The sequence below is a fragment of the Ascidia mentula genome, chromosome 8 (genome assembly GCF_947561715.1).
Source record: "Ascidia mentula chromosome 8, kaAscMent1.1, whole genome shotgun sequence".
Lineage (NCBI taxonomy): Eukaryota > Metazoa > Chordata > Ascidiacea > Phlebobranchia > Ascidiidae > Ascidia > Ascidia mentula.
In genome coordinates this window covers 6,757,620-6,780,379 of record NC_138573.1, presented here as the reverse complement: position 1 = coordinate 6,780,379, position 22,760 = coordinate 6,757,620, and the positions used below count along the sequence as shown (strand labels likewise).

The following is a 22,760-nucleotide window of genomic DNA, read 5'->3' as shown; positions in this document are numbered from 1 at the left end:
CGCCAAACGAGATAACGTTTTACTGTGATTAGTGAAGGGACGCAAAAACAATTTAACACACATCCAATGCCGCGAGCTTATAACATCAAGGCAAGTTTTAGTGTGAAAACGATGTAGAACAAGCTGGAAAAACTAACTGGAAGGGAAAAGTAGCAAGGTTAAGAAACACATTTTTTGATTAAAAGAAGGAAGTGTATATGACGTCACATCTCTCGTATGTTATGTTGTGTTTACGTGGCATCTGTATTTTTATTAACGTCGAGTAATACGCCACGAACCCATTTCAACATACGGCGGATAACACGCTGTTTATTGTATGCACGGAAGACAGCTAATTATCCGGCTATTCAAATTACGTGACCCTTCCATCAACACAGCTGTCATTTCAAATGAGTCACGTATCAGTCCGAACCCAAACGACCCTGTATGCGTTTTCTATATAAGCCACACCACTTTGGGTAAAACTGGGGGGAGTCATATAGAGTCACATAGAGAAATATAGAGTCACGGAGTGTCGCATAGAGTCATTTTAAGTCAAGACATTAAGTCGATAATTTTCAAGCCAAACAGACATACATTTTACTACGCGTGATTTGTAACGTTTTATTGTAATATTCGTGCGACTGTTATTTATGCATTAAACTGACAGATTAACTTTGGTTTAGAGAGTAGGCTTTTTATCAGGAGTCAGATATACGGCAGTGTTAGTATTTTGTGTAGACGTTTTAAAGAACGCCCTACATAAATTTGGTGACCCCGACGTGATATTTGAACGGGCATTTAAACCTTCTGGTTTTTAACCATGTCAAACAAGTTTTTCAGACATTTCTCGATGTTCTCCATCAAGGACAAAGCTCGAAACAAACATTTCGAACAATAATAAGGTATGACGTTTGTTTTTCTCTTGATTTTATGCGCCTGATTGTGTAAGAAAATGCCAAACTGCTGTTAAGTATGTTTTGTCAAATGTCAAACCGTTTTTATAGTTATAAGCATAAGCCTGACCGTAGTGGTTATGTCAATCTCATTTTCGTTGATATTATGATGTTGTAATAACGCTTGTATCTCAATAAGTTTACGTCACACGCGAATTCACTTTGAGAAGTGTTTTTTAGATTTAATTAAATCAGGTCCGAAACGTTAGATTATTTTCTATAACATATGTCACTGCTGGCAACTTAGGGTTGATTGTGGAAAAATGGTCATAACATTGTCTGCTTAGAAAGTCCTCACAGAGGCATGACGTCAGCTAAGGGGCCTGACACGTTATTTCTTACATTGCGCAAACGAGGTCGCCCAGCCTGCATGCATTTTTTACTCATTTTATTTTGTCCCTCATTAGGAGAAACCCTCGTACTAGTTTAGGGGTTGTTATGGCTATTCGAAGCAAGAGATCACTGATTAACAGCTTTCATGTATGATTTTTCGGCCCATTTATTAATTGACATGAGCTTAATGCAAATCTAAAATCACCACCGTTTACGTCTGTAAACACAAACATTTCATTCATGTGAGGTAGCTGTAACGATATATCGATTTGCAACGAACCGCCTGACTTTACCTTGTGTCCCTTGTAAGTAACTGCCAGAATCGTTAAAGGAAATTGTATAACAGTTATTCTAGATTCGACATGGCTACGTGTTTCCAAAACGTTAATGTTTATTTAATTTTTGAACTTGCTGAAGGAAAATAGCAGGAGAAATGCACAAAATGACGCGAAATTGGTGTTATAATGCAAAAGCATTTGGGCAAGCGCGACATCTCGCGACCGTGTCCCCTCGACACAGACTGAATCTTTTTTTATTCACCGAGCAAAGACTCGAAGAGCATATAATTGCTAGTCGCAAGGCACATTAACACGCCACATTTTTCGCAAGTGATCAGACGTTACAAACTTGATTACTGAGCACTGAAGCCAGGCTTGGGAGCCGTAGGTGAAAAAATAATTCGCAGTGATTAACCTACGAAGTTCCAAATGCACTGGTAAAATTAAAAAGCGACTTATTTTACAGACCGCAGAAGGCATTCATCACTCTCTAAATACTGCGTGTCTATACAATGCAATGTGGGAGATTTGTGCATACGGCCAAGGCGCAAGTTACATTTCACATTTGCAAATCCTTTTTAGCCCACACTGACCGTCAAACTTTGCCAACTCTGCTCAGTACAAAAGCTTGTTCGTTTAACTAATTGGGATTTTTGAACACACGCCTCATGTCGAACCTATCTGTATTGGTATGCACGACCTTAACGGACAGTATAGTTACTCACAAGTTATGATAATCGTGTTGATTAATTTTTTCGCTGTGACGATATTAGCGCTATAGTGACCTCACATGGCAGCATTAAAGTCCTTATATGACTCGTAAACACGAGCAATTCAATGTCACTCATTCATGTCCCCTGCGCGTCAAAGTAAACAACAGCGACTCTTGATGTACATTATTATATCCTTGTTTGTGTGTTATAACTTTTATCTGTTATGTTTTGTGTTAACATTAGGCCTAGATATAACGGCAGGATGTTCGAGTTTTTTTTGACAGATACGAGCAGATCATTATACGTTGATGATTACGTTCGAGTGTTCACGGCACGGACATCTCAATATGTACGTTTGACAACTCAACGATCTCTGGCGATTTCCGGAGTTCGATTGACGCATATTTCGACGGCGTACGCAATCTTTCAACTTTCAACGATCACCACCGTCTATACGCGTGCGGAAGTAACAACTGCGATCTATATACGAGTACAACCAGGAGTTGAACAAGGAAATCACATCAAAAGATATGGACAATTCGCAACAAGAACAAATATTCAATCTATCAAAGGACAAGATTAATGTTGAGGAACCATAAACACTTGTTCGGAAAACATTTACGAGGACGGGAGTTTTTATGTATATGACGTCACATCTCTCGTATGTTATGTTGTGTTTACGTGGCATCTGTATTTTTATTAACGTCGAGTAATACGCCACGAACCCATTTCAACATACGGCGGATAACACGCTGTTTATTGTATGCACGGAAGACAGCTAATTATCCGGCTATTCAAATTACGTGACCCTTCCATCAACACAGCTGTCATTTCAAATGAGTCACGTATCAGTCCGAACCCAAACGACCCTGTATGCGTTTTCTATATAAGCCACACCACTTTGGGTAAAACTGGGGGGAGTCATATAGAGTCACATAGAGAAATATAGAGTCACGGAGTGTCGCATAGAGTCATTTTAAGTCAAGACATTAAGTCGATAATTTTCAAGCCAAACAGACATACATTTTACTACGCGTGATTTGTAACGTTTTATTGTAATATTCGTGCGACTGTTATTTATGCATTAAACTGACAGATTAACTTTGGTTTAGAGAGTAGGCTTTTTATCAGGAGTCAGATATACGGCAGTGTTAGTATTTTGTGTAGACGTTTTAAAGAACGCCCTACAGAAGCAATACTAGCCTAATAATATATAACAAACTTTACATCAGTTTGGCGTTGCAATTTAACTTCATTGACACCAGCAACATAAGGCGTTGTGTTCGTGATCCACATCATAATCACCAGAAATGATGGGACGCCAATTTTTTGGCGGTCTTGCTTTTCAGAAAACAGCGTCAAGTCAGTCTGTGAGACCCTTGGTCTTCCGGTCTGTTCTTGTTTATCGACAAGATTTCCCAGGACAAACACTGTTAATCTGAGACCGAAGCAAAGAGATGCTTTATTTGTAAATCTCGAAATATATCCTTACATCAGCCGGTAAGTCAAATGGCGCGAAGGAGAATTTTGTAAAAATGCAGCTGGATTTTGCAGGAAAAGAATACACAAAAGCACGTATTCATTATGTTACACACATTACTCCTCTATAATGAAAGTATAAAAATAATTTAATTTGATTTTTGGAATCCACGATATAAATGTTGTTTCCTTCTTGTTTTGCAAAAACATTGAAATTCTTCTTTAAAACGCAATTATCAATAAAAACCAAAAAAACACGCTTCTCAGCTGCTGTCAACAGACAATGGTAAATTTGCACCTGTGCGGAGCATTGTATATTGATAGTGAAATTTTATAAGGTCGTTATAACATGCATCAAACACAAACTACATATTTAAATACGACATATTTCAAGACAAACGCTTTGCTAATCCACGATTGTTCTCTTCTTTGCTTGTCTTTTAGCTTTTCTTTCACTGAACACTTCAACTATGGATTGGAAAAGCACAATGTAGCATTTGTGCCACCAAAACCAAATGAATTCGTCAAAGCGACCCTCCTAAATGGACAGTGGATTTGACGTTTTTTTCCCAGGACAATTATTTGTTAGAATTATACGAACAACATATACCTTGTGGCATCCCATGGCTGTTTCATAAGGGGAACATAATTAAGATCCATCTCTACATCTTGTTGGTCCAAGTTAAGTGTAGGTGGTAATATTGCATGATAGCAGGACAAAACAGTGAAAGCTGCTTCAATTGCACCAGCAGCTCCTATCCAAATATTTTGTGTCCACATTTATAACAGTTAGAATAATTTAATATTCAACATATCTTGTCAATTTTTTTAAATATCTACTGTTCAGCAGTTTTATGCAATCATGTAAAATCCACCTAACAAATGGCCAATGGCTCCTTTGGTAGAAGAAACAGCAAGGTTGTAGGCATGAGCTCCAAAAACATTCTTAATAGCCGTGTTCTCCACAGCATCTCCAAGTGGTGTTGAGGTGGCATGGGCATTAATGTAAGTTATATCTTCTGGGTTTACGCCTGCATCTTTCATTGCTGCCCTCATGCAAGACATTGCTCCAGCACCTAAAAATTTAAAATTCATGCACATATACTTAATAGATGAGAAATGTAGACAAATTTTCTCAATCCAGACTTTGAGACTAAATGTAATAAAAATGTAGCTAAGTCAGTCAACTTGCCATCAGGAGCTGGTGCAGTTATATGTGAAGCGTCTGCTGACAATCCATAGCCTAGTATATCAGCATAGATTCGTGCTCCACGCTCAATAGCATGTTGCTTTTCTTCTAGTACAAGGACAGCTGCTCCTTCTCCCATTACAAAACCATCTCTGATAATATTTTTAAATCAAAGTACAACCTGAAACCACTTCCACTATTTCCAATCAAACCTGTCTGGGTGAAAAGGTCTCGAAGCTGTCTCTGGAAAGTCGTTGTACTTCGTACTTAGTGCCCGTACTTTAGCAAACCCAGCAATTGCGAGGGAATTTAAGCATGCCTCTGTCCCACCTGCCACCATCACATCACAGTCATTGTGTAAAATAAAACGGGCTGCATCACCAATGGCATGTGCTCCTAACACAATTTGACACAAGTCTTACATCATATTTTTCAATATGTGGTCCCACTAACCAGTAGTACATGCTGTAGAAACACTGTGGTTGGGTCCTTTGAGATTGTGTGCCATGCTTACATGTCCTGCTGCCATATTTATCAATATACGTGGGACAAAATAAGGGCTCATAGATCGGTAGCCAACTTCATGCATTTTTCTTGATGTTTCATCAATTATCTCTAAGTCAACCATTCCCATTCCAAGTGAAACACCTTTCAAGAGAATCAAATAACTAAAAAGTCATATAAGAAGTTGAATAGAAAACCTGTAGTTTTACCTGTTCGTTCCTGATCTGACTCAGATTGTGGAGCCCAGTTTGCATCCTTTAGTGCCTCTGAGGCTGCACGTAAAGCAAATAATGATGCCAAAGAGTTGGATCTTGACGGTTTTTCCTCAAAGTTGTCAGGTCCTGTGCCTTAATGTGACAGAATATTTGCAAAAAGTGCAGGTTGATGTTAAAAAAAATTAATGTCATAAAATGAAACAACACACAACCTTTGGGAACCATAGCAGCAATTTTGCAAGGTACATCTTTGGGTGGTTCTAACAACGCTTTGATACCACATTTGCCGTCTATTAAGTTCTTCCAAGTTGTTTGACGAGAACATCCTAGCGGAGATACGATTCCAATGCCTTCACGAAAAAACTAACGTCCTATATAGTGCAAACAGAACAAAAAATATGTTTTTAAAACTTACCAGTTACGCAGACTTTCCTACCACTTGCTGCAACATGGAAAATGGTAGATAGCACAACCATGGTGGCATGCGGTAAACAACCCAAAAATGACTCCGCAATCACTCCATTTTAATGTCATGCAACTTGTTTGCGTGCAAGGGAAGTCCCCTATTTACCAATAATATAAAAAATACAGTGAGTTTAACATTAGCAAATATTTTGAAAGTACAATCATTTGCCTGAGTATAACTATGCTCTAGCTATCAACAAACACCAGCATGTTTAAGGACCCGGATCGTGTTTGGTAAAGCAAGTAATACTCTTCAGACTGTTAATGAAAAATGTGGGCTTCAAAAAATGTATTTTGCAACCGGTATTAATACATTGCGATGAATGGCACTACAAAAGCCATAGCGATATGAAAACGCCAGTATTTGTTTGATATTAGATTTGCGACAACACAAAGCTCATTTTTGTTTGCATTTGTTATGTCATAGTATACTCACACTACGATTATGTTGTCGGTTGTGTAAAATTTCTATGGTGTCCTCAAGTGGATTTACGAATTGGTCACTTCACAATGGAAGGAAGGAGGCGGAGTCGCTGAATGAGGTCAAGGTGAAAAAATAAATTTTCAGTATACAAGAGAACAGGCAGGATCAACTTCTTACTAAAATTAATCAGTTATTGTTATATTTCTTGTGCGCAAGTTTGTTATGGGGTTGTGAAAAATAACTCGTAAGGTTTGTCGGTAATTAACATACGTTTTTCTTGCCCATATACACAAAACCAAAGGATAAACACGTGTTAATAGCTTTTAATTTAACGTGACTGTTCCAATTTATTTTGGTGATTTTTAAGTTGGTAGCCTATTAATTTTAAAAGAAGAAAAAAAAAATATATATATACTATGTATTTGTATTTGACTATTTAGGATAAACACATAACTGCAAAAATGTTGCATATGTTATGTTAAGAGTTTGACTACGTACCACAGTGTAAATCATTCTCCTAATTCCAGCCATATCCAGCAATAATAAGAATAAAATCAAAAGCATGGAGTCTGGGTTTAGGAATAACAGAAGAGGTTCTGATCATATTTACGACAGATTATACAACAATCATTACTCTTCCCCATCAATGATGGACCACCAAACACTTGAACCATATTGCACCCCACAGCCTGTTAACATTAACAGTGACGTGGTGGAGATAACAGACATTCAAGGGAGTGTTGGTTTCGTAGCTGTTGGGAGGATTCCAAAAAGCTCCAGCCAAAACCATGCACCCTATGAGGAAATGCAATATTGTGAGGAAGCACCACAAGCTCTTATGCTGGAAAATTTAAAACCTAAACATAGAAGTAAAAGTGAAGTGCGACATAAAAATCCTGATACTAGCCCTATGAGGAACACCAGAAGTGCGTCGGAAATGCAAAGCTCAAACAAGAGGAGTGATGAAAGTGCCCATGTAGGACTGTTGGGTGAAAATGCTACACATTCAAGACATTATTCTGATCCATCCTTGTATTCTGATGATAATGGAGGGATTCTTACTCGTTACCCTAACTCAATTGACCTACGGTCAGAAGTCGTAAACAATAAAGAATCATCTGAAAAAAATAAGTCTCGAAAACCAAGGAGCACACAGCAAGATAATGGAAGATCTTCCAAAGGTCGGTTAAGAATAAAATATACCTTTATTACAGTCTGTTTTTCTGCCACAATAGGCATATAAAATTTATTTGATATTGTATAATGTGTCCAGATGGTACAAAGCACAAAAACAAGAAAAGCCGGAGGGTACATGAAGTACAAACAGAGCAATCTGGGAATGTTAGCCAAACAGATGCAGCAAGCAATACACTGCCAGTTGCAAGTCAACCTGAAGCCAATAAAGAACCTTCACAAACTCTTTATGGTACAACTGCATCACCACTATGTAAACACTGTGGCCAGCGGCATCGACTTGCTGAAAATCATGAGTATGATTATATAGAGGTATGTCAACAACTATTAGATGGGCCCTTTTTTTGTGCTGCTTTTCTTGTTAAAGCTAGAATCGTATGAAAAACATTTATGTTTTTTTTGTAATTTCTGTGTAATTTACTAAACATAGTTCCATTTTTTAAGGTATTTAACTCTTACATCTGGATACCTTGCAACTGAACTTCGTTAATGTTAATTATTGTTTAAATAGGAAATAGATGATGATCTTCAGTGTGATATATGTTTGCAACCCTTTGTTGATCCCTATGACACCAAGTGTGGGCACACCTTTTGTTCCATTTGCCTTAAAAATTATGTTCGTCTGAAGAAAATGTGCCCCGTTGACCGCAAGGAGTTGACCATGGGGTAAGGCACTATCACATTTTTTTGTTCATGTTGTAATGGAATTTTCATTACTGTATATACATCTTGTCCCATTTTTTTAGATCTGGAGACTGTTGGCAATCTAGCTTGGTGATGAGAAAACTTGTCAACAAATTAACCGTACGTTGTCCCAACCATAACTACTGTGACCTAAAATTACCACGAACTGATTTGGAAGCACATCTGAAAGAAAGGTGAATGAGAAAACTAGGAATGAATGCATGTGAAATATACTATTCACATTCAATTATATTCATTGTTCTCCCCTTTTTTCCAAAGGCTATTAAGGGCCTCTTGAATTACTGCTTTGTTTGAGGGCCCTAGTCTAAAAATATATGTTGTCTGCTGGCTAGCAATATCCTACCGTTGTTGTTACGTCACAAGTTGGTTTTGCACTGGCACAAACATACCAAAACTTGTTCACAAATACAAGGTTTGTTTCAGGTGCCCTGGTGGGATTTTGCGGTGCACAAAGTCAATGTATGGGTGTTCATATAAAGGGCCCAGAATGGAACAGAAGAAACATGTAAAACAGTGCAAGTATCGACAATATGATGGTAAGTTTGTGTCCCTAGGAGAATGCATAGAAAAAGTTCATTTATGTACCTAATTGTCTCATGAATATTTTATGATGAGTTTTGTGCAGTGGCACCACCAGCTTAATGAGTATTCTACCAAACTAAAAGAAAAATAAGGCTTGGCTGACGTCTCTGCAGTTAAACAGAGTGTAAAACAGCTTAAACATGCTATTATGCAAATATCTTATGTGTAGTGTATAAACTGCATCCATAATGCACTCTACAAACAATGGTGATACTTCATGCAACGATTTACATGCATTTATCCATAAGCTTATAATCCTTATGTTGCAGGCAATCCCCTTGAAAGTATTTACCCAGACTGCATGAAACACACAGTTGAATTATTTAGACCAGAAGGCATTGCAGAGTTAGGTTTGGCCATTGTCGGTGGAAATGACACTCCGCTGAGAAACATAATAGTCCAAAACATTATCCCGTGCAGTCTAGTTGCTGAGGATGGAAGAATTTTACCTGGAGACATAATTATTGAGGTGAGCGCGAAAGATTTTCAAGTGTAAGTGCCGACTCAAGGATGTACCTTCTTGGTGTGATTTCTAAATGGCGATATAAATTATTCATGCTTGCCTGTGCTGTGTGATGTCTCCTGGTAATCTGAGATGGTAAACGAAACTGAACTGTGTGAGCAACAACAAATATTATTTTCTTGCCGTCCGGATTAAAAATTATTCTGAGAAACATAATTAAAAACTACCAACACCACAAATGACAGAAATTTGCATGCTTGCAAAACTTTCTTAATGTTGTTAACCATAAATATGTCGAAGAAACTCCACAATGCTCAACCCCATATTTGTTTTAGGTTAATGGTGAGGACCTGCATAATGTGAGTCATGTTGATGCGAGGGCTATTCTAAGCAGAACTGCCCACCTAATGCGCTTCACACTGCTTCGGGAAAAGGCAACATCTTCTGATACCCAAGAAGTACATCAACCAACTTACCAAGAAGAGAGAATTGTTGTTTCCTTGTTAAAGCCCCCATCAGAGCAACTTGGTATAAAGGTACAGAGGCAAACTTTGCATCTTAAAACCTTAAAAAAAAGAAGTATTATTGAAAACATGTTGGTGTAATACCACCAACAATAGTTGAGGGTAGGGTATTCTCTGTATCTATCACTGAAATGAGTAAGGTCCAATGCTGGTTTTTTAATTGTATCAGCTTTACATTGTGGATACTTTGATACAGGCTGTTATGAGAGGTTGATATAATTCAACATTTAACAGGGGCTAATGTTGTTCAATGTTCTTGTTGGGTGCTTTTATGCTTTCCCTCAGTTGTTAAAGTGCAAAAACTTATTGGCAGATCACAACTTGTGAGGATGGGCGACCTGGTGTATATATTCTTGAGCTGGTTGAAGGTCGTGTAGCTCATGCAAATGGCCAACTGCAGGCTGGTGACCGGATTCTTGAGATTTCGCAGAGTGATTTGAGAAATGGAACTCCAGAGTCAGCTGCACGTATTATACAGGTTTCTGCCTAATCGTAGTTGTTTACACAAACTTTGTAACCTTGTTTTTTGTTGTTTTAAACATTGTCAGGTTATAGAACAAAAATTGGTTGTTGTCATGTGTTAACAAAACGTCTGAAAACAGTACCTTAATATCCTACTTTGTGTCATCATCTTTGAACTGCCATTATATTACTTTTCTCAGAAGACTAATTTGTAAACATTTTTATAAGTTGTACTTGGCTGTTGGCTTATTGCAACAAGTAGTTTTACCTGCTTCAATGCCATTCAAGTGTGGTTGTGCCTTTCGATAAGTTATACACGACTTATTGTAGCAAATAAGTTTTACTACAGCAAGACACAAAGCATGTGATGATGTTTGAAAGGAAATGACATATTTGTTATTGGTACAACAGGGCTCTGGGGAGAGAGTAAACATTGTGGCAAGCAGACAGATTATCCCACAACCAGATATAATCGTAAATCCCTGGGCTACTGATAAAACCCTCCCAAGATCTCAAAGTAATCAGCAGGTAACAATCTTATCAAATCTTATCTATATAACTACACATGTCAATGCTACCAGACAAACATTATAGTTTTGTTGTAATCTGTTGAAAATCTGAATTTGTAATGATGCTTTTGTGCTAATAGCTATGATAAAAAATATGTTTTGTTTGCAGTTTGATCAAATAATATTTTACAAGCTTGATTCAAATGAAACAATGATTCTTTAAAGGTTACCGACGGCAACATTGAAGCTCGACCTGTGTTAAACCTTCCCATCCCTGAGCTTAAGCCGCTATGTGCATCCCACAAAGAAAAGGTTCTAATCATTTTTTTTTATCCTATATTGCTCCTTGCTTTTTTTGCTTACCTCTGTTAAATCAGCATTCTAAATAACCAAGTTTATGCAAAAATTTTCCCACCTTTTTACTTCCAAACATGTCACAAATTCAGTACCTAAGCACCAAACAATTGATCATATTGAATTCTCAATCTCAGGTGATAGCTGTCACCAAAGCAGCCCAAGAGAGTCTGGGCATTGTGGTGGCTGGTGGTACATCTGGGCTGCGTGGCGACTTGCCTGTGTTTGTGCAAGACGTGCAACCACAGGGTGTTTTGGGAAGGGACAGGCAACTACTTAGAGGCGACTTGCTGATTGAGGTCAATGGGATTCAACTGACTGGACTCAGCCACACTCAAGCCATCACAGTGCTCAAGGATGCTGCACAACATTGCAAGGAGGTGGTGCTTGTTGGTGAGTTGTGATATTAGTTTGGTATATCATGTAAATTTTATATGTTTGCCCATGATTTCTATATATTAGTGTTTTTAGTCTTTCACTGCTTCTGAATATTTTTGTTGTACTTTTTGGTAACCAGCTGTCCTTTTTTATCTTTATTGTGGTTATTGTATTTCAACTACAAGAATGCTTCCTGCAGTCCAACAACTTTGTACATAGTATGACAAAAAATATTTAAAGCACACAATTTGTTTGAAGCCATTGAGTTGAGCTACCACGGCAAGGAGGAGGACTTTGCTCTTTGGGAGGAGCTCAGTGGCATCCACCATCAACAGGGTCGCCGCAACTCAAATGGCGTCAACTGCTGGGCCTCTTGGACTCCATCATGGCGCATGTGGCTCGCTGTTCCACCTCAGTGTCGCCTCAAGAGGGATATGACGTTAAGAAGAAACCAGCAGGGTTTGGGATTTAGCATTGTAGGTGGAAGGCTCAACACTCAGGCTGATCGGACGCCAGTTTTTGTGAAGTAAGTCTATATTACATTTGTGTAAGCTGCAGACAGATGGCCACTGTTTTGACCTAAAAGGTCTCATCAGTGCAGCTGGCGTGACTATTAGACGACGTTGCTGACCAAACAGCCAAGCACTTTCACCTTGTGGTGACTATACAATCACCGTCATCCGTTGGGCACTAAACTAAGTGCACCCTTATGGAGAAAACAAGGTGGAAACACTATGGCCAAGCTCAACAAATAGCTCGACTAAAAATATATTTGTTTGTTTTCGAAGCATGGGTGGTACATGTACATCTATTTGCAACAGTACATGCAAAACATTAATGAAACATTCTTATGAGTAAATATACCTACATATTTTTCCCAGAAAAGTCAACCATTTTTCTTAGTTAATAAAAGCCCCAAAAATAAAAGCCCTAAAAGCCCAAAAAATGCTTTTTGGTTCTACAATACTGGTTTTTTTTTTTCACTAAAAAATTTCTGTCAAATGACCGAACTGCCAGCCAAAATTTAGGACATTTTCAATTTATTTTGGTCATTTACGTTATAATACTTTCGTTCGCAAAAATGTAAGCAACTTGAATAATCTACTAGCCAATTTCCTTTGGGACATTGTGTCCAAATGGCTTTTATTTTTTGTGATATTTCTAAAAAAATTGGGTCAATGACAGACAAATGACACAAAAAAAAACCCAGCTACAATATACTCTAAAACAACGTGCGTATTTTTGCAACGTAGGTACGTGGTTCCGAACGGTGCGGCAGCCTCACAAGGTGGCGTCAAGTGTGGCGACCAGATAGTTGCCATTAACGGGAGAGAGGCGGCTACTCTCACTCATACAGCGGTGGTTCAAATGCTGAAAAACACTCCGGGCCCATTAAATCTTACCATCATGTCCTGGCCGGGCAGTCTGCACTGATAAAAGCATCTGTGCTGTCAAAAACACCATATGTCGGTTTTAACATTCGTTCTTTTGTTCTTTGTGTTTATAACCCAAAGGTTTTTAATGCATTTCTGTGTATTGACGCTGCCTGATTTGGAGTAGAGACAAAGGAGCGGAACGTTCGCCACGCATTAAAACTTAATGCTTCCAAGAGCTCAAAAGAGGACCAATTTCTTTGCGGTTGCCGGCATTAACTGAACGGGCGAAACGTAATTTTGTTCTAGCACTAGGGTACATATTTATTCAATGCTTTCTGTGATATTATTTCCATTGGCCCTTACTGTACTTGGGGTAAGGCGTTAGGGGTAGCAGCCACTGTGTAGTGTTGTTCCTGTTTGTAGTCGACAGTCCTTTTATGTATTTTGCAAGTGAAAAGCTCGCGAATAAAGCGGTAACATCCTGTTTCAAGTGACAGTGCGTTAATCGCGGAGTAGCATGTTTTTTTAAAACTTCGGCAAATTTAGACTACAGCTTTATAAAATTGAAAACTCGAATGTATAAAAACGTCGCAATTATCCCACTTCGTGTGTTGTTGTCGTTGCTTCTTGTCTGCTTTTAAATTAACTCCTGTAGTTAATCTGGAGGCCATAAAACACCAGTGCTGAGTATTAAATTCCCGTGCATCTTGCTTGCCCGAAATTAAAGAACTCTATTTTACCTTTTGCTACAAGTCTTATTGAAAAGTTTCCAGTTGGTGCGAATTCTTATTAGCAACCTGTCGATAGAAGCGATCTGTTAACCATTCCTTGCAGAAACATCTGAAGATTCGCGATCGATGGAATTGCGTCAATTAAAATTTGCTGCGCCGCGGGATCGTTCAAACGCGAACATATTTAACTGGAATCGTTTTATTGTAATTGCGTGCTCGCGAGCGCACTTCCATTTCACGTATTGATTGCTTCGGTGCTCATATATACCGCTTCCCAAGTATGCCCTCATTACAAACTTTACCAAATATCTGATCATTTCTGTGCACAGCATATTCGTTCCATTATCACGTGGTTTAGTTGACCAATCGCAGGTGAACTCGTCATTAAGGACGAAACCATCTTTAACTTTTGGGTAATGTCGTTATTGTTTCAATTAAAACTCCTGTACCTGATCGTTCGTAGACTTCGGTGCAATTATGGCCAAGTGTACATTTTTCGCTTTTTATCCATTTTCCTTTCCATTGCACATATTGCCGTTCGAAGTTAGGCCTCGCTTGCGTTGTATTGTAGTACACATTCAGATGGCGCTTGTACATTTGTATTATTGTAACTGTTTGGCAGATGTATGTTGTCTCAAAAAGCGTCAGTTCTTTCAGCATGGAATAAAACTTCCTTGTATAACATTTGGCTGGACGCAATTGAGCAGATTTTGCTAAGCACATTTTGGCAAGTCTTTCCGGCAATGGCTGAAAGGCAAATGGTTACATAGGGGGGGGAATCTGAAATAAGCCGGAGACATGGACACGAAATACAGGGCAGACTATTTATTGAAAGGCCTAAGATGGGGGCGCGGTAAAAATCCGTCTATGATTGCAGTCCATCAGTAAACATCGATTTCGCTATCATCTCACGACAGAAAAGCATAAAACACACAGGAAAGGAATGCTTCGACCGACAGATTCGTTTGAACTATACAGCAACCGAAATGCGTTTTTTTCTTCCCGCTTATTCAATCCCTTTTCTTCTTTTTCCCCTTTCCGTCGCCGCCGTTAATGATACTCTCGTCCACAGCTTTGCGCTTTCCTTGTCCGCTGGGTGGCGGTGTAGCGGCAGCACCGTGACCTTTGCCTCCCCGCTTTTTGACCCCGGGTCCGTGGTGCTTCTCGCGTTCTTCGAGTTCCTGATTTTCGCGTTCGATCAAGGTGATTAACGTGTTGCAGCGTCGTTGCAACTCCTGAAGAACAAACACAGAATTGGATTGAATCGTTGTAACACACACTTTAGAACACTAATTCTGGGAATGTAAAGTCTGGGCCACAGTACAGTTAACCTTGATATTACAATTGGACGTTTCGGTAAAAACTTGCCACCATCAGTAAAAAGTGACTGACATGACAGGAGAGTTATAAGGGGTGGCCTAGTGTAAGGAGCAGGGTCATGTGATGAGTTCGCAATCAATTTTTAATGTTACTTTGTGATATTCGATACGCGATGAAACAACTTATTAACAACACAATTTTAAGTGAACGTTTAAGAAAATACAGTTCTTTATATCCGCTCACCATCGACGTTCTGGACTTGATAAACCAATCAAAGCGGAATTGTGGTGCTTGACGCACGGCCACTCGCAGTTCGTCGTAAGCCGTCTCTCTCTCCAAGCCGAGTTTGTGGAGCATGCAGATGAGGAAGCGGTCCTCTTCCTCAGTGTAGTTTTTGCCTTTGTTTGTTCCGTACTGGATGCGGAGTTGGTGAAAGGGAGCACGGTATCGGGCGATCTAATGAGGAGATATTATAGTTTTGAAGGAAAAAATCCTGTTCAACAAGATAGTAAAGAATTTTGCCATTTTTTCACAAGTCTTAAAATGGATTTAGCATGGTTTTCTTTACTGCAAAATGTTTAATGTCTTCAGCAAAACGAGCAAAATATAGAAGGCTTTGAAGGCATGGGAGTTTACCTTAGCATCAAGCGCCTTCTTAATGCTGATCTTTCGCTGTATGCGAGCTTCACCACGTTCTATTTGTGCCATAATTCGCTCAATATCCTGCAGTTCGTTACATCTTTCCCAGAAAACTGCCGAATATTCGATTACTTCGGCTGGAGTTTTTCCTTCAACCTAAAGGATCAAGCAACCTTAAAGTCAACCCGCTTTGTTTTCGGTGTGACGAGTACTTCTAAAACAGCGGACAGTGGTGGTAAAAGCGTAAGTCATTACTTTAAAAGTACAAAATAATTTTTACACTTGGAATGTATATTGTAGATTATCAATATTAACCAATAGCTTTGCGAAGGTCGCAAAAAAATACATCCCACTAAACAGGGGGCTGTGATGATAAAACGGGTTTGTTCAGAAAAAACACCTTGTGATTTTGTAACAGAACATAAATTTGGTATTTTTTCATATTTATACCTCCTTGGAAATGCTTTCGATATCATCGCGACCGAATTTCTCGTTCGCTTTTATGAACTGACTGAAGTCGCGTTTGTTCCAGTTTGTGAAACCCTGCGTGAGAAGTTGTTCCTTTTCGGTCAACTCCTCGGCGTTCAATTGTTCCGCTTCGTCTATTTGCTTCTGCTGAAGTTGCTGAGCCTCCGTGCCCGTGTCACGTGGTACCTAAAAACGTCACGGGTGTGCGATTCGGACAAGAGCTTCAGAGTAAATTTTTCGTTCAGGAATATACATTACAAATCATTTAATGCCGGGGCGTAAAGGAAACTATAGGATGGAAGATGAATTGTTCCTTAGTTACACATTGTGTTCACAACATTAACTAACTGCATGTGACCTGCTCACCTTATATCCTATCGTCTTGCGGAAATAGAAAATTTCCTTCTCCAGAAGTTCGAACAACCTTGGAGGAAAGAACTGGAAATCTTGGACTGACGGTTGTTTGGGCGGCCTCGGCGCCTTAACATTAAAAGTATTTGCTTAACATGTAACAAAATTTAAAAGCAGGGGTGGGCCTGTTACCTTCGGTGCTTTGGGTTCGCTGACGCGCAGAGCTTCGCGGAAATATTGGTCAACTGCGTAGTTCGCCTTCCTTTCCCGCTTGGGAGGTTCGATCCATGGAAGCAATCCACTCTGTAAAACCATATTTGTGGTCGGTGACCTTTGTTATTCCATGTGATGTCGTTAGTTTTATTTGTGTTTGTGTTATGGGGTTGTTTTGATATTGAATTGCCAAACGTGATTTTTATTGTTTACGCTGGGAAGAATGATGATATCATGCAGTGGGTAGCAGTGGGCGAGACAGCGTCGAAATACGCCCATTAGGCGAGGACAACGTACCTCGGTCTGTTTGCCTTTCCAGTCTTGTCCTTCGAAGCTGTACACCGAATAGGGGCCTTCCGTTTCGTCAAGAGTAAATTTCCTGAGTGCGCCCTCGCCTAATTTGCAGAGACGCGAGTCCATATCTTTCGTCTGTGTCAACATTTACATTTCGTTACCATGTCGCTTGGTGACAGCAATGATGTAATCATGTCCATATGTACCGATTAAGATCTCTTACAGTTAAAGTTGTACATACAAGCATGAAATATACAATATTATGGTTGCTGAAAAAAGTTCAAACAAATAATCCTGTTTTTATTATATTTATCAAATATGTTGCTTAAAACTTGAGCTTGTGTGTCTATTGAGGACACAGAAACATACGCGAGCTTCTCCATGGGCGATGATGGCATCGATGTCTTCCTCCGTGATTTCGCTTTCCTTCGAAGCAAACACATGATTTGCTCCATGTCGGATCATGCTCAGCATCTCATCCTTTCCTAACTTTTGTCCTTGATCCACCAAGCGACCTTTTGAAAATAAAGGTAAGGTAAACAAAAACGATAAGGTAAACTACTGGGGCCATGGCATTTACATCAAAAAAGAAAATTTGTACAAAAATTATTTAACTGCTACAGAAAGGAATGAAATGATATATATATAGCAAGCAAAAGAGACATATACACAGCTGTTCTAGAGTAGTTAAGTTTGTGCAGAATTGAGTAAATACCAATATATAAGCACGGTACCTTGTTGGATAACAATGTTGTCAAGGTGAAGTTTCATTTCCGCTCTTTCAATGATTCTTTCCTCCACTGTGTTTTCAGTTATAAGTCGAAACACCATAACTTGCTTTTTTTGACCAATTCTGTGGGCGCGGTCCTATGATACACAACAGGTCAAATATTATGCGTTTGTACTCGATCCACTAAAGTGAAAAGGCAAAAACTTGCGACAAAAAGGACTGGATTTTAACTTACAATAGCTTGCATGTCTACTTGTGGATTCCAGTCACTGTCATACAATATGACAATATTGGCTGTCATGAGATTGATTCCCAGACCACCAGCACGTGTGGAAAGCATGAAAACGAACTTTTCGCTGCCTACAACAAATTATTGTTGTTTACATTTAGTATTGTGAAATGCAGGGTGATCAATACAAACCTGGCCTATTATATTCGTTGATCTGACGTTGTCTGTCTTCATGTGGAGTTTGGCCATCCAACCTGCAATAATTATACCCCCTCCACATGCAGTAGTCCTCCAGTATGTCAAGGATACGTGTCATTTGACTGAAAATCAGCACCCTATCACCTGTGTCAAAAAGCATTTGTTTGAAAGATATAATTTTGTGTTTAAAAAAATCAGAGGCCTTAGAAAAAATTATAATAAATCCAGAGCAGACTACCATATATTAAACTTAAGTATAGTGGAATATGATGCAGGATGAAGCTTAATAAAATTTAGTGCCAAAATAGTGGTATTGCTATCCATGCAAAGAAAATTTTGATATAATAATGCCATTTGGGCATGCAGTAAGATGGCCCTAAAATAAGTAACAATAAAATAGAAAGTATAATAAAAAAAAAAGTTATGCAAGTCAGGAAAAAACAAGAAAAAAAACATTGTGCTGTTAGGATCATCACATTGCTTAATCACACCACAAAACCTTATGTATATGTTCAACGTGGTTGTGATAACAAATGTGCATGATACAAAACATGAAACTAATGCACAAAACAATTAAGGGAGTTGCAGAAAGTGCAAAAACATTGATTACCTTGTTGCTGAAGTCTTGGTAGCAGTTTATCCAACACAGTTAGTTTGCCAGCATTAACCACAATATGGTCACTGGTTGTGTAAGGTGGTCCAGGTTCTGCACCATCAAATAAATATGGATGGTTGCAACACTTTCTGAGCTGCATGAGAATGTTGAGAAGGCGCACTCTGTCTGTTTTTCCTGCTGCGTTGATGATATCGATGTCTTTCACCAAAATCTTTGTGTACCTAAGAGTAAAAATACAGAAATGTTCACATAACAAAGCTAAGAAACAAAATTTCACCATTCTCTTTGCATCTTGCTCAGACCAACGAATATTTTGGTTTCTTTTTTGGGCAGAAGACTTTTCTCAACGTCACTTTTCAAACGTCGCAGCAAGAACGGCCTCAGAACCTAAAAAGACAAACAAACTTGATTGGAAACCAATCACCCACAGTTCTTCAAATTGAGTAACAAAACAAAAGATTTTAACAGCAAATTATGCATATACTTATACATAATACTCAATCACAGGAACATACAGAGTGCAGCCTTGTCACAAGTTTTTGATCCCCCAATTTCCCAGCATTGAACCAGGAATCAAAATCCTGTGGAAATATATTTGTTTTATGTGCAAAAGAGCCATAATAGTAAATAAGAAGCTGCATACAGGTGTACAGACAGAAAACCTTAGAGGTCGAAACAGTGTGTACACCAGCTCATATTTGTTTTTCTTGTTTAAAAATTAATACAGAATGAAGAAAATAAAATGCACAGTCTTGGTTGCTTACATCCGAAGAGTTGAAAACATCAGGCAAAAGAAAGTTAAGCAGAGCCCAAAGTTCATGCAAGTTGTTTTGTAGTGGTGTACCAGTTAATAGGAGTCGGTTTGTACTCCGGAACTGTCTAACGATGATGGACAACTGCAATAATTTCGGCACATTTGTAAAGGCGAAAATATCACATTAATATCACATTTTATTACTTTATGTATGTTCTGTTAAGTATTTGTTTCGGCACACTAAAAAGGAATGGAGACCAAACTAGCTTAGTTCATGACTTACTTACCTTTGATTTTTCATTTTTGATTCTGTGAGCCTCATCAATTACAACATATCGCCAGTTAAACTTTTTAAAACAGGCTTTTTCAATGATGCAAATCTCATATGTTGTAATACAAACATCCCATTCTCCAGGCATCATGATATCATTTATAATAGAGGCCTTAAAAAATAATAATAACATAACCCAATGCAAAAAATACACATGTACAAAAATATTTTGAATACACACCCGTTGGTCTTTTGAGCCAATGAATACCACAGTACGAATGGTTGGACACCATCTCTCAAACTCATTTTCCCAGTTGCTAATGGTTGATTTGGGAACAATCACCATGTGGGGTCCAGGAATGTTGCGAAAATGTTTCAAATAACCAAGCAGAGAAATGGTTTGCAAAGTTTTGCCAAGACCCTTGAAAATAATGTCAAACTTACATTTATGCACAGTCTTGCTTTAGGTTTTGTTTAAACAAACCATTTCATCAGCCAGAATTCCACTGATTCCATTTTCATAGAGAGATATCATCCAATTTAAACCCCTGACCTGAAACAAAAATAGACAAAACAATGAAGTTTAACTTTCTTGGCATTAATTGCAAAACTACAAAGATTTACAGTATTAAAAAACAACCAGTGGTAGTTCACCTGATAATCCCTAAGTTCCCCATTCTTAATGTAGGTTGGCGACCTCTCAAATCTTGTAATGGCTCCTTGCGTTTTTCTTGCATCTGACAGAAGTTCCTCATCTTCATCTTGTTCTTTCCGCCGATGACGATGACTTAATTTACACATTTCATGTTACAAACCTGTGTTATACATCCAAAGCTAATGTGAAAAACAGGTGATTTTTTACATAGCAAATACAGAATTTTGTGTCCTTAAGTATCCCTGACTGGTTGTTAATAAGGCGAAATAACATACTCAGTGGCAGATCCGCTTGGTTCTTCTTGAGAGCTCAAACGGGGTCGGCCCCTCATCTTCAGAGGACTTGAAGGGGATTTGCTCTTCACATTTGGGTTCATGAAATGGGCAAAGATTTCAGTTTGTTTCAGCAGAAACTCAAATCGCTTTCCATGATCTTGTTCCTGTGACAAACAAACAAGATTTAAACTTAAAACCAATTGTTCCCAACCCTTTTTTGTGGTTGCAGTCCCATTGAATGCCTACATCAAGTCTGCAAACCCCCACATACATTTTATCTAAAATTTTGTGATTACCAAAGTTTTACAATTCCTCGAATAAAAACATTGGTGATACATAATAAGTAGGAAAGATCGGAAACCTAAATTGTTTAAAGATTAACAAAAAAATTAGATTGGAAAGCAGACAATGCACGTACTAGTAAAATATATTTAACCCATTCTAAAGTTATATTTTAATGCTATTCTTATGACGTACCACTTTCTCAGCATAGTCCGGGCTTTCTTTGTCGTCTGATACTTTTGAATTATTTCCTTCATCCTAAAACAAGTACCATTCACATTTATACTTGAAATAAAAATACATGCAAAAAAATGGAAAACAAACTTGACATCCTGACATCCACAGTTAGGAACGTCGACATTACAATTATCTATGCAGCAAGAACACAATATTTACCTCACTTCCAGAGTGTAAGGATATACTGGGACTTTCCTGTGGCGAATCTGCCATTGCCGACTTTAAATGATGAAGTGCAATATAATATTTCCAAAATTTCGATTTGCTTCCAATCCACCGCCACTTTCACAAAGACAACATCTTGTGAATATTTGGATGAGATGTAGGAATGTTCACTAACCTCTACATACTTTTTATCCATACTGATATATATCAGACGTAACATCAAGTTAACAACATGTAGTATGTTAAATTAAATTGAGGTAAAATAAAGTATAAAGATGCATGTTATATTTAAACTGTGGGAATATAATACACAAAGATGAGATATGAGTGATCCACCGGTGTGCTCATTGGATTAACAGACACGCGCGAAACCGAAGCTCGATGTACTTTCCTTAGAAACCCTTGGTCCCTTCGCTATTACAGTAATATGTATCTAGTTTTAGCATTTTCCTTTGAACTATTTCCGTTTTTACTCCAGATTGCCCCTCAAATTTGCGTATATTCGCGGGCCCATTTGGTTTTCCGACAATTTTGCTCCCGCTGAGATCTACGGTGCACGTCACATTGCGTTTTTGTTACAAGGCGGCTGTAACAATCATCTCCAATTTGGCATGTTTTGAGGCTTATAGGCATATTGGAAAATGCGTAAACATATTTCCAAAGTAAGGGTAAATCAATCATATGGCTTAAGTTTTTTAACCTACCGTTTGTGCGAGGACGGCTTACATTATTTAATGTCACGCCGATATTTTGTCTGCGCTCTGTGTTTTGATTAAATTCACTGTCAGCTCGCTCCATCGTACCAATATGTTTATCGCCCAAGGTTCTCAGCGTATCTGACTATTTTAAACGACAGATTTGTTGGCAATTATTGTTGTAAGGCACCTAGATTTGCCTTTAACATTTACGTGCGGCTTACATTTGATGGCGGCTTATATAAATTTTTAAACACCGTCGCATGCGTGGCGTAAATTTATTTTTTGCTTACATCTGTGGATTTACTGGCTGTATGGCTTATGTAAATTCATTACAAAATGCCAGCACCAGATTGTTATTGCGTTTTGTGTGCCTATAGACCTGTTTACAATTCGGCACCACATTGCTGCGACACAATGTGTGAAAGGTGCAGGTATGACGGACGCAACTGTAATCCGCATTGATAAATAACAAAAATTAAGGTCGGTGTTCAGCAAAGCGTGTGAACTAATGGACCTGTGTGTTTCGAAACATTCCAGTACATGTAAACCCTA

The 22,760-nt window shown here is 38.5% G+C and overlaps 3 protein-coding genes across 4 annotated transcripts; 1 reads left to right on the top strand and 2 right to left on the bottom strand.

Annotated features, from left to right (window-relative positions):
* Positions 1 to 3,703: 3,703 nt before the first annotated feature.
* Positions 3,704 to 6,195, bottom strand: LOC145911267 (3-oxoacyl-[acyl-carrier-protein] synthase, mitochondrial-like). Of its 2 annotated transcripts, none has more exons than XM_082998554.1 (9): positions 6,062 to 6,195; positions 5,859 to 5,996; positions 5,641 to 5,778; positions 5,381 to 5,575; positions 5,140 to 5,323; positions 4,931 to 5,079; positions 4,614 to 4,814; positions 4,349 to 4,493; positions 3,704 to 4,276 (listed from the first exon to the last, which is right to left on the bottom strand). In XM_082998554.1, exons 1-9 carry the CDS (start codon positions 6,120 to 6,122, stop codon positions 4,207 to 4,209), a joined length of 1,281 nt encoding a protein of 426 aa, XP_082854680.1. In that variant the 5' UTR covers positions 6,123 to 6,195; the 3' UTR covers positions 3,704 to 4,206. The 2 variants fall into 2 exon arrangements, with proteins under 2 accessions (XP_082854680.1, XP_082854681.1); XM_082998555.1 differs by having other exon boundaries at positions 5,140 to 5,257.
* Positions 6,196 to 6,980: 785 nt separating this feature from the next.
* Positions 6,981 to 14,417, top strand: LOC145912658 (ligand of Numb protein X 2-like). The gene is made up of 13 exons (XM_083000205.1): positions 6,981 to 7,716; positions 7,809 to 8,041; positions 8,241 to 8,395; positions 8,476 to 8,607; positions 8,858 to 8,970; positions 9,286 to 9,485; positions 9,815 to 10,015; positions 10,317 to 10,481; positions 10,877 to 10,993; positions 11,200 to 11,286; positions 11,466 to 11,721; positions 11,965 to 12,232; positions 12,960 to 14,417. Exons 1-13 carry the CDS (start codon positions 7,098 to 7,100, stop codon positions 13,138 to 13,140), a joined length of 2,727 nt encoding a protein of 908 aa, XP_082856331.1. The 5' UTR covers positions 6,981 to 7,097; the 3' UTR covers positions 13,141 to 14,417.
* Positions 14,418 to 14,595: 178 nt separating this feature from the next.
* On the bottom strand, positions 14,596 to 21,643 carry LOC145912657 (SWI/SNF-related matrix-associated actin-dependent regulator of chromatin subfamily A member 5-like). The gene is made up of 22 exons (XM_083000204.1): positions 21,505 to 21,643; positions 21,304 to 21,366; positions 20,827 to 20,990; positions 20,551 to 20,683; positions 20,381 to 20,449; positions 20,138 to 20,317; positions 19,913 to 20,068; positions 19,636 to 19,767; positions 19,387 to 19,452; positions 19,149 to 19,258; positions 18,866 to 19,092; positions 18,250 to 18,399; positions 18,064 to 18,188; positions 17,833 to 17,965; positions 17,468 to 17,613; positions 17,102 to 17,233; positions 16,784 to 16,894; positions 16,607 to 16,720; positions 16,223 to 16,426; positions 15,770 to 15,928; positions 15,377 to 15,589; positions 14,596 to 15,048 (listed from the first exon to the last, which is right to left on the bottom strand). The coding sequence occupies exons 1-22, from the start codon at positions 21,556 to 21,558 to the stop codon at positions 14,824 to 14,826; spliced, it is 3,066 nt and encodes a 1,021-aa protein (XP_082856330.1). The 5' UTR covers positions 21,559 to 21,643; the 3' UTR covers positions 14,596 to 14,823.
* Positions 21,644 to 22,760: the final 1,117 nt, after the last annotated feature.